This window comes from Theobroma cacao, chromosome 5 (genome assembly GCF_000208745.1).
Source record: "Theobroma cacao cultivar B97-61/B2 chromosome 5, Criollo_cocoa_genome_V2, whole genome shotgun sequence".
NCBI lineage: Eukaryota > Viridiplantae > Streptophyta > Magnoliopsida > Malvales > Malvaceae > Theobroma > Theobroma cacao.
In genome coordinates, this window is record NC_030854.1 from 35,709,512 (window position 1) to 35,720,806 (window position 11,295).

The following is an 11,295-nucleotide window of genomic DNA, read 5'->3' on the forward strand; positions in this document are numbered from 1 at the left end:
TGGGAAACAGTAAAGAAAGAGGGGAAGGAGATTAAAAGGTGGAAAGTGAAAGATAATGGGGGAAGAATTAATGACTACTTTTTGGAACTGTCATTTTTGTTGGCACTTAATAAAAGTGAAAAGAAAGCATATTTAAATAACTCAATTGATCTAAGCTTCAAGTTTTTATTAAATTGATACACGAGCATTTGGTTCAGTATCTAGTGCATAATCTACTTCTTGGAATCATCCTTTTCCTATATTAAAAAAAAAAAAAGTAATTTGGTCAATTAACTTTTATTAACTTTCTGTTTAAGTTAACTAATTTTAAAAAATCATGTTCTGATTATAAATGATTTATAAAATTTAATGTTTTGATTATTTAACCGTCATAAATTGATCATTAATGTGACTATTTTATATCAAACGACCTTAGTCACATGCCATTATTCATAAACTGATATTGAGATTTCACTTCGTCAAAATCATTTGACGTGAGAAAACCACTCCAAATGATTATTAGAAACTAATGACCAAATGATCAAAATATATATTAATTTTTGTAAACAATGATAACCAAAATGTCAATTTTCAAAATTAAGTAATTAAATAATTTTTTTTGAAAAGTTAAGTAACCAAATGGGTAATTAATCACCCAAAAATATGCTAATTAAGTATAACACAAATTTAATGCCATGAATGCGTAATTAATTACTTCAAATCAGCAATAATTTTCTATTTCAACATGATAATTGTCCCTACATTTTCAACATAGTTAGCACTCAGAAATCATCAGATAAGTCCTTTATTTAGGATCCAACCATCTACAGAATTAATTTCTCTTGTCTAATTCAGTCAATGAACACGAAGCTAATTAAATTAAAGTGGCATGAAATTATAACATTTTATTGCTTATTCAATGTGCAAAGTTGTAGTAATTTTAATGCAACAAAATAACCAAAAATATATAATATTAAATTGCATTAAAGGGATCACTTCACACATGCACCCATAAAAGATGAGTGCCAAAACTTTATTTAATAGAGTAATTAAAAGGCTGACTTTTCTTGGGTAATTGTTGAAATTCATGAAAGGATTTTCTTTTTCCTCGTTATTAATTGATGAAGATTGAATTGGCCATGTATTATAGAGAACTAACTTAATAAATATTCCCTATGGTAAGCCATCCCTTTCACACAGGCTTTAATTACCTACGAAGCATTGCTATCAATGCATGGATGGCCGCACCAAAGTTGTAATATCATAATATCCAACGACAAAGCAATAATGCTAAAAAAAAATGAAAAATATCAACAAAAGAAAATACCGGTTATAATCGATTCTACTGCTTGATTATTGAGATAACAGACTTAAATCGATATTTATGTAACCATTATCTATTTATAAATATGAACTATACTTTTCAATAAAATTCAAATTCTAAACTATTAAAAATAGAATCTCTGAATTATAAATAAAGGTGACAATCTTATCTAAATTGAGACGAAGGTCAATTAGTATTATATATATATTTCAACATGGTTAGCAAGTAGAGGGAAAAATGTTATTATATAAACCTGGGGCAAATAGGTATATTCATCATAATCTTATTTTGCAGTCAAAACCAGAGTTCCAGGTTGGTAGAGTAAAGGAGGCTGACAAAACAAAATTTTCTCTTCAGAGAAGAATTCAATCTTAGTCCCATTTAATTTAATCAACCTCCCACTATTAAATAGATTAGTGTTCTTCATTAAATAGATTAAATATCATTGTTTTCCTTCATAGATTTAATGTTTTCTATGATGCATTCCCACATGGAGATGAGTGCTTTGTACCACACTTCAAGGGGATGGATTGCTTCCATTTCACAATACCAAAAAAGGAAAAGAAAGAAAATTACAAGCGTAAGCGTAGGAGCCTCCCCAATATGTTGAAATTTCAACAAACAAGAAGACTCTCTTTTGTCTTCCTTGGGGTTTCCATCACCACACCTCAAATTCCAAACTCGAGATACTTTCTCAAATTATTATATTAATAAAATTTAAACAAATTAATTAATTAAGAAGCTGTTCATCATTTGAAACTTCTATTTTATCTTATTTGTATGCATCTCTTCCCCAACATATTGTCCTATATGCACTGCCCGAGTTGAAAATAAGCATGAAAAAGTGCAAACTTGTGCTGAAAATGGTAACATATATGGTCCATTTTGTCTTATAAAGTATACTTGATATCCAAAACCAAGACCCCAAACTTGCTAAGTTAATTGTTTATCAGTATCAGAATACGTATATATGAAAGTAACCAAGGAAGGTTTATGTTGTTATGTGAGGGAATGCCGAAAAAGAGAGAAATTTGTACTAGATAATTAAATTTTGAGAGTAGGGTGAAGAGGGTAATATTTCATATTCAAAATTCGGATGCAGATGCCTAAAACAGTTAGGTGTGAGAGGCACTGCCATGTGGCGGCTACGAAGGATGGAAAGGAGATATATACCAATTGAGTGCTACTTGGAGTTCAAAAAAAGGTAAAAACAAAGGAAATGGAAGAGACTGAGAAGTAAAGAAAAGCCAAAGAACAACCACAAGGTTGGATGTGTGTATGTATGAATTTAAGTAAGAAAAGTTTCAAAGCAAAGTAGAAAACAGAACCCATAAAAATAAATAAATGAAAACTGAAAAGAAAGTATTAATGGCAAAGTATATAGTGGCAGATGCAAACATTGAAGGAGTACTGCAATAAAAGAAGGGGACCTGTTTAGTTGGGTAGGTCTGGGTTTTATTAGTGCCTTCAAGTCTCTTGCTCTCTCCTGTTTCTTTGCTTGTGGTGCAAATTATAAACAACACACAAAAGTATATATAAATATATATAAAAAATAAAAAATAAAAAATGGGTTCTATTTAAAATATGAAAATTTTTGCTCATTATATGAATCCAATGCAGGCAATCATGATTTTGATGGTGAAAGAGTAAGGTGGGCTGGCCTGTGTTCACTGTTGCAGGGTTAATTAACCTTCACCCACCTCCCTTCTCTCCCCATTAAAGATAAGAGAGAAGGAGCAGAAGAAAAAGAGTCCTTTTCTTCCTTTCTTTTCTTGTTTTTGTAGTTGTTTGGTCCTAGCAGAGATCAAGCAATAAAGTCGTATTTGTTTTTAGCCATTGTTTTTTCTAGTAATGGTTTGCTAGCTTCCCTTCACGTTTTTTTTCCTTGGCACTGAATGTGATAATGGCTTGTGACATCGTTGCCAAGAAGAGAGGAGTTTCATCTCTCCTTCCTCATCACCATCTTCCTCTTCTTCTTCTTCTTCTTCTTCTTTCTTTCCTTTTCGTCGCGAAATTTACCCTCGTTTCGGGCCTAAATTACACAAAGTATAGGCAAGTAAGTAGCTTGAGGCTTGAAAGAATTCAAAAACACTTGGCAAAGATTAACAAGCCTGCTGTCATGACCATCGAGGTATGTCCTTCTTTCTCACTAGTAACAAACAAAAACAAATGCATTCCACAACCCCATGTTTTCTCTCATATCTCTCATGGAGTTTCTTGCTTTTGGTGTTCCTCTTTTGACGCTTTCAGAGCCCAGATGGAGATATGATAGATTGTGTCCATAAAAGAAAACAACCAGCTTTAGATCATCCTCTTTTAAAGAACCACAAGATTCAGGTAACAAAAAAAAGAAAAAAGCAAAATCTAAAAGGACATCTCATTCTTCCTCTCCTTTTTGTTCTTGCTAAACATGGCTGAAATTTATGCCTTCTTTTCAATGGAAATCAACATGGGTTAACTTTATGTTGGATGCAACAGAGAGTTCCATCGGAGATGCCTAAAGTGAAAACGTTGAAGCAAGATGAGGCAAGAGAGTCAATGGGTAATGTGGGAGCCGTAAAGGGTGCATGGCAAATGTGGCACGGGAATGGGACAAGATGTCCCAAAGGAACAGTTCCCATACGGCGGAGCAGTCTGCATGATGTCTTGAGAGCCAAGTCTTTGTTTGACTTTGGCAAGAAACAACGTCGTTTCACCCCTACTCGCCGCACCGATGCCCCTGATGTCGTTAGCGGCAACGGACACGAAGTACGTACTCCTCTCTTCCTCCTTGCCCTAAAAATTTAATGTATTTTGTCAATAAAAAAGTCAAAAAGTAATCAGAATGGACGGTGATTTCATGGATATTGCACATTTTCTCAGCATGCGATTGCGTATACCGGAACATCCCAAGAGGTTTTCGGAGCAAAGGCAACTATAAACGTGTGGGACCCTTCAATCCAAGTAGTCAACGAGTTCAGCCTATCACAGATTTGGGTTCTTTCCGGATCATTCGACGGCTCTGATCTCAACAGCATCGAAGCTGGATGGCAGGTACTCCTTCCATTTCCTGTCCCTGCATACCTATTATCCCACACTCCACCCCACTTTTTCTTCTTTAATTGTTCTCTTCTTCCAATTTTATAAATAAATAAAATAATAATTATTGTTTATTCACTTCAAGATTCTGCTTTGAATGTGGATATTGTTATTTAATTAAATTTAAAAATTTTAAATATTCGGATCGAGAGCAAGGCAGGTGTGTAGAATAATAATTAATATTTTATGTTATTTGGAATTAGAGGTTTTTGAAGTTTTGATTATTCTACTAGTCAGGTCAGTCCGGAGCTTTATGGTGACAGCAGGCCAAGATTGTTCACTTACTGGACGGTGAGTTTTCTATAATTATAGCTTACTTGATTAAAGCTTATGACCCTAATCATATTTTTTATTTTATGGCTCCATTGGTCACATAGTTAATAATTACTATATCATACCAATGACTGTATATGAGAACGATATGGATTTTATTCATGCGGATGCAGCCATGTGCATGTTCATAATACTAAAGTCAACTTGATTTAGGGTTTTTATTTTGTTATTAATACAAATCTTAAAGTAAAGAATTCTCTGAATTTGTGCTCGAAATTTTATATGATTTATAAATAATTGTTTTGATGCATTTTATAATACGTATTACTTTTCTTGGTCTTTTTGAAGAAAAAAAAAAAGAAAAAGATTGAAGATTGAAGATGCAAATCAGAAATGTGTTTGAATCATTAACATCTTGCATTTGTCTTGGATTTAGGGTTTTTACTTTGATTTGAAATTTAAACTTGAAATTTTGTATGATTTATAATGAATTACTTTTAGTTAAATTTCAAGATTTTTGGATTGAAATCTCTATGTGAATAGTTACACAGTCATGAATTTTTTTAATTAATGTTACGTGAGCATATTATATAGGCGTTATTTTCTTCGGCTTTTCCAAGAGAAAGAAAAAAGAAGGAGATGAAAAGAAATGTGTTTAAATCATTAGCATCTTGCATTAATTGATTTGGGTTGTTTGCAGCTCAACCAATTTGCTTAGAATGTGAATGAAAAAGTGCTTTGGAATGGCAAAAGTTGATCTTCTAAAGCACCAATTACTTAATTGTAAAGTAGTTAACCATTCTTTCAAGCTAATATTCAATAAAAACCAAATCAAAAGAAGCCATGCAATAATTAAATGAAACCCCAACCAACAAAAGCCTCCATTATTGTTGCGGAATCTTTAAATTAACTTTTGTTGTGGCCTGGACATTCATTCTGCCCATGCATTTTTTTACTTTAAATCTTTGTACAAGAATGTAAAAAGGTTGTTGGGGTTTAAAGGTAGATGGAAAAAGAACATTTATCAAAGGCAAAACGAACTGTTTACCTTTGACTACTGTTCGTGGCTAGCTTGAGAGTAAATGTTGATTGCTTGATTTATGCTTCTCAACAAACCTTTTAACATGTCTACGACTTAAAGGCAACTCATTCATTTGAGTGGAATTTAGCATTTATTTGCTGTGGAGATTAAGTGGAAATTAATGTCATGGAATGAAGTGAACATTAATTATTTAATTAATTAATATTTTTGTTTGTTTTCTTAAGCATTTATATATGGTAAGAAGATAGGAATTTCATAAAATGAAATGAATATTAATTAATGTTGTTATTGATTATGATGGGTGCTTTTTTATACAGGCTGATTCCTATCAAGCAACTGGATGCTACAACCTTCTATGTGCAGGCTTTGTCCAAACAAATAGTAGAATTGCCATTGGGGCTGCCATTTCTCCTATCTCTCTGTATGCTGCAAATCAATATGACATTACCATCCTCATTTGGAAGGTAAAATAATTACATAGCTTTATTGCATTAATGAAATTTATATGTTTCTATATAATTATTTAATTACTTGAAAATTGTTTCTCTCTTTCCAATTTTATTAGGATCCTAAGCTAGGGAATTGGTGGATGGGTTTTGGTGACAATACCCTAGTAGGTTATTGGCCAGCAGAGCTATTTACTCACCTAGCAGACCATGCCACCATGGTGGAATGGGGTGGAGAAGTGGTGAACTCAAGGGCCAACGGCCAGCACACGTCAACGCAGATGGGTTCCGGCCACTTCGCCGAGGAAGGGTTTGGAAAATCAAGCTATTTCCGGAACCTCGAGATTGTTGACGCTGATAACAGCTTGAGTTCTGTCCATGACATATCAACCCTAGCTGAGAATACAAATTGTTACGACATCAAGAGCTCCTACAACAATGAATGGGGCGCATATTTCTACTATGGAGGGCCAGGGAACAATCCACGGTGCCCTTGATCAACTATCCCAGGAAGATATAATTAATTCTAAGATCTCACGTAAAAAAAAAAAAATTCCTAGTGTCGAAAATTCTTTAAATCTGTAATTATTGAATTATGCTATTTCCACTCTTGTTTTTGCTGATTTTTACATTTTTGTTTGTCTTAATTTGTGGCGAAAAGGAATGTGTATCATTACTTAAAATAAGACAAAAGGCAATTTGCATAAACAGGCATGGAAATAGCAATATTTTGGAGTAGGTACGGCTTAATGGGAAATTTTTCCTTGATTATAACTTGTGTAATACTACCTCATAAAGCTAAAGTTCATGTTCTGTTTTAGTGAAACTACTTCTCAAATGTTTTTTTTTTTACTAGAAACAAAAATGGTCTACCCTCTCTTTGTTCTCCTTTTTCGGCCTCATATAAAATTTTATCATATGTCTACTTGATGTTTGTAGTGTAAATAAATATTATATTATCTTTATATCTAAATAAAAAATAAAATTAAGTATTCGAATATTTGATTTATTATTTAATATATGATTTTTCTTCTAAATAGAATGATTTTGGTACAGCATCCTCATTGTATTTAAGATTTTGAAGTTAAAGTTTTGACAGAACATTAGAGTTAGGCCACCATTGAAAACCCAATTAAAGAAAAAAAGCAAAAAAATTATAAAGCCAATTTGCAGGAAGGACCATTATCTCCTAACAATATAAAAAAAGCAGGCAGCATATTAATTGGTGTAGCTAGAAACAGAAGAACCTTATGGGCCAGTCAAAAAGAAGGAAATAAAGGCAGTTGAGTGAAGCATCCTATTCAATGTCATTCAATGTAGATGTTGGAAATGGAGCCTTTTCCCTCCCTCCCCCCTACTTGGCTTTCTTCTTTCTTTTTTTCTTAAAAAAAAAAAACAGAAAATTTGTTTATTGTTCCATGGCTAGATGAAACTTGTAGATGGTACAAGATCTTTTGGGCTGCAGGCAATTTATTGTACAATTTGACTAAATTATTTCAATATCATTTATGTAAAAACAAAAACACATGTGAAAATACGATCATCTTGTTGTAGAGGAAAAACTCTTGACCTTGTGTGACTCAATTGTAAACCATAAAAGAAAAATATATTGAACCATGTGATCTTAAGTTTAGATGGGGATGCAGCAAAATTGATTCAATTGGAATGAAAATTTGATCTTTTATTCCTACTTGAGGAGCTTAGAGGATGTGTTATGGGCCTTATGAGGGCCTACATTATTGAAATTTAGTCAGGGCTTGGCTTGGAGCTCATTAAATTTTTGGGTCCTAAAGGCTTAATCCTTAGCTTCTTTCCCAGGGGAAAGGGAAAGATCCCCATTTTCTTTTACCAGTCTCCCTGCAAATTGGCAGTGTCACTGCCCAGGAAACGTCAAGCCCATCTCAGTCTTGTTGTTATTACTATCACGAACGTTTTCTTGACCTCTCACAGCCTTCACTTTCCGGACTGTGTTCAATGCATTGGATTTCTTGTCTCCTTTTTCTTTCCTTGGATAGTATCACTGCAAGCCTCCTCTCGCCTGTTGCGGTGGTGGTGGTGCTTGCAGTTGCAGTAAAGTTTTAGTTTTAGGGCAGGGGACAGATTTTTGGGTTTTAGTTTTAAGGCGTTAAAAATCAAGCCGCGGGAGGGAGTGTCACTTCCCAATTGAGATCCGAAATATTCAGCCTTTGGCAGTAATTCTTCTGAAGTTGAAGCTGGGAGTGCCCGCATTCCCTCTGCCTTTGTTTAGTCTTCATCTGAAGTTTTGCAGTGAAGAATAAGGGCGATGATGAGGGGCTGGAAAAGCACGTCCCTTCAACTTGGTAACTCCAAATCCCTCACTTCCCTTACTTACCTGTACCTTTCTCTTTCTCCTCCTGTTTTCTTTTATTCTTTCCAAACCCAGTTTTTCTCTACCTCTTTTTCCCGTTCCAAGAAATCCAAGTACTTGTTTGGCAAAATAGATGATGCCTTGGCTTTCTTCAATCACATGCTTCGTACCCGTCCCCGCCCTTCTATTGTTGAATTTAATCAATTTGTAGGTGCAGTTGTTAGAATGAAGCATTATGAAACTGCTATTTCTCTGTTGAGACAAATGGAATTAAGGGGAATCAGACATGATGTTTATACTCTCAACATCTTGCTTAATTGTTATTGCCGCTTGCATCGTTCGGATATTGGGTTTTCGTTTTTGGGAAAAATGTTGAAGCTGGGTAATAAACCTGATACTACTACATTTAACACCCTCGTCAATGGGTTGTGTGTTGAATCTAATATAGGCGAAGCAGTGATCTTGTTTGATGAGATTGTCAGGAATGGTTACCAACCTGATTTGATTACTTATAATACCATAATAAATGGTCTTTGTAAAATAGGCTATACCAGTGGAGCTATTAGATTGTTTAGGAACATGGAACAAAGTGGCTATCTACCTGACACTGTTACATACAACACAATTATTGATAGTCTTTGCAAGGACCAGCTTGTAACTGAGGCTTTAAACCTCTTCTCTGAAATGACAGCTAAAGACATTCTGCCAAATGTTGTGACTTATAGTTCTTTAATTCATGCCATGTGTGATTCAGGCCAGTGGAAGGAAGTTATGAGATTACTGACTGAAATGGTTGTTAAAAATTGCAAACTAGATGTTGTCTCCTATGGTATATTGGTTGATGCATTTTGTAAAGAAGGGAGGGTTTCAGAAGCTCATGACATTGTTGAAATAATGATTCGACAAGGTGTTGATCCCAATACCATTACCTATACTACTTTGATGGATGGATATTGCTTGCAAGGCAAAATGGATGAGGCTAGAAAAGTTCTTAATTTGATGATTATTAAGGGTTGTGTACCTAATATTTATGGTTACAACATCTTGGTCAATGGATATTGTAAATTGCAAAAGATAGATGAGGCCATGGAAGTCTTTCACGAAATGTCTCGAAATGGATTATTCCCTAACACTGTTACTTACACTACTCTTATGAATGGCATGTGCCAAGTAGGGAGACTTTCGGCAGCACGAGAACTTTTCAAGGAAATGAGCGCTCGTGGCCTTGTTCCAAACACAATCACTTACTCTACTTTGTTACATGGCTTATGCAAACATGGTCATGTTCACGAGGCAGTGGAACTTTTTCATTTTATGCAGAACAGTGGGATAGAAGCTAACATCGTCCACTATAGTATCTTAATTGATGGCTTATGTCAAGTTGGGCAACTTCATGTTGCAAGGAAATTATTTTATGCACTACCAGTCAAAGGGTTACGCCCTAATGTTTACACTTGTAATATCATGATCAAACGACTTTGTGAAGAAAGGTTACCAAATGAAGCATTTGAATTGTTTAGGAAAATGGGAGTGCATGGCTTCTTGGAAGATAGCTGTTCTTACAATACAATGATCAAGGGATTTTTGCTAAACGATGATGTGTCAAGGGCAATGCCAATTTTACATGAGATGGTTGATAAAGGATTTTCTGCAGACTCTTCAACAGCAACAATGCTAGTGGATCTATTGTGTAGAAACGGAGGAGATCGATCTATTTTTGAGCTACATCGTAAAAACTGTGAAGATGATCAAAATGTCAGCATGTAATGACTTGTTATCCATCAATCTTTGTTTATTAAATTCTATTCTAAAAGTTCTTGTATGCTGCAAAGAAAAGCATACGAGGAAGAAGGCAATGTTTTTCATTTTTGTCAGCTTTATTTTCAAGATATATTTGTAGACACCTAACTAAAAAAATTTAAATTAAATTAAATTAAATAATAAATAAATAAATAAAAAAGAAAAAAAAAGAAAAAAATTGGGGATGGCTGGGCGTACGCCCAGCCATCCCTTCGCCATCCCATCCCCCACCCACTACGCGGGATGGGGGTTCTGGCCACCAACTCCAGGGGTGCCAGAACCCCCTCGCCGGGTTGTCCAATTTTTTGGACAACCCGGCTCTTTAAAAACCTTGCGACCTGCAAAAACAAAGGGGGATCGGGAAAAAAACCAGCAGTTAGCCACAAGGAACCAAAAAACAAAAAAACAACAATAAAAAAAGAAAAAGGGGTGAGATCTGAGAAGAGGAAACGGTAGAGACAGAAAAAGAATGAACGGCCGGCGGAGAGAAGAAAGGAGAGAGCTTGACGTCGGCAACGGAAGGCGAAGTGATTCACCGGGTAAGAGAGAAATCCGAGAAGAGAGGGGAGGACGCCGGCGCCGGCGAAGAGAGAAGAAAAAGATTTTTAGAGAGAAGGGAGAGGGTGCGGTTTAGAGAGAGAAACAGAAATGAGGGAATGAATAAAAAAGGCTAAAAAAGAACTTTTATACCCAGAAGAAAGAGGGCAAAACGGTGTCGTTTCAGAGGAAGGAGGGCAAAACGGCGTCGTTTCAGAGAGGCAAGCAGAAGCTGGAAGGTCCAGGCCAAACGGCGTCGTTTTGAGTGGCTTTACAGGCATCAAACGGTGCGTTTTGGGTCCTACTTCGTGGGCTTCCAGAAACAGGCCGAGGTGTTAGATTTGGGCTCCCGCGGGTCGCCGAGTTGGGCCAATCGCAGCCCAACAAGATATAACCTTTTTTTTTGTTTTGATTTGCTTGGGTTTCTTAGTGTTGGGTCTAGCCCATTTTAATTAAAATACATTTTTTTTAGGAAAGAAATATTTAT

The 11,295-nt window shown here is 35.2% G+C and overlaps 2 protein-coding genes across 2 annotated transcripts; both read left to right on the forward strand.

The window, feature by feature from the left end:
- LOC18600019 lies at positions 2,943-6,856 on the forward strand. The gene is made up of 7 exons (XM_007030250.2): positions 2,943-3,434; positions 3,554-3,640; positions 3,782-4,051; positions 4,166-4,336; positions 4,619-4,672; positions 6,014-6,160; positions 6,262-6,856. The coding sequence occupies exons 1-7, from the start codon at positions 3,207-3,209 to the stop codon at positions 6,637-6,639; spliced, it is 1,335 nt and encodes a 444-aa protein (XP_007030312.2). The 5' UTR covers positions 2,943-3,206; the 3' UTR covers positions 6,640-6,856.
- Positions 7,941-10,353, forward strand: LOC18600020 (putative pentatricopeptide repeat-containing protein At1g12700, mitochondrial). Its single transcript, XM_018122106.1, has one exon. The coding sequence runs from the start codon at positions 8,427-8,429 to the stop codon at positions 10,236-10,238; it is 1,812 nt and encodes a 603-aa protein (XP_017977595.1). The 5' UTR covers positions 7,941-8,426; the 3' UTR covers positions 10,239-10,353.

What these genes read in the sequence shown, in the direction of transcription:
- LOC18600019 (XM_007030250.2), top strand. Translation starts at nt 3,207, where the DNA reads ATGGCTTGTGACATCGTTGCCAAGAAGAGAGGAGTTTCATCTCTCCTT. An exon ending in TAAAGAACCACAAGATTCAG is followed by an intron (nt 3,641 to 3,781) that starts GTAACAAAAAAA and finishes TGGATGCAACAG; the next exon opens with AGAGTTCCATCGGAGATGCC. An exon ending in GCATCGAAGCTGGATGGCAG is followed by an intron (nt 4,337 to 4,618) that starts GTACTCCTTCCA and finishes TCTACTAGTCAG; the next exon opens with GTCAGTCCGGAGCTTTATGG.
- LOC18600020 (XM_018122106.1), top strand. Translation starts at nt 8,427, where the DNA reads ATGATGAGGGGCTGGAAAAGCACGTCCCTTCAACTTGGTAACTCCAAA.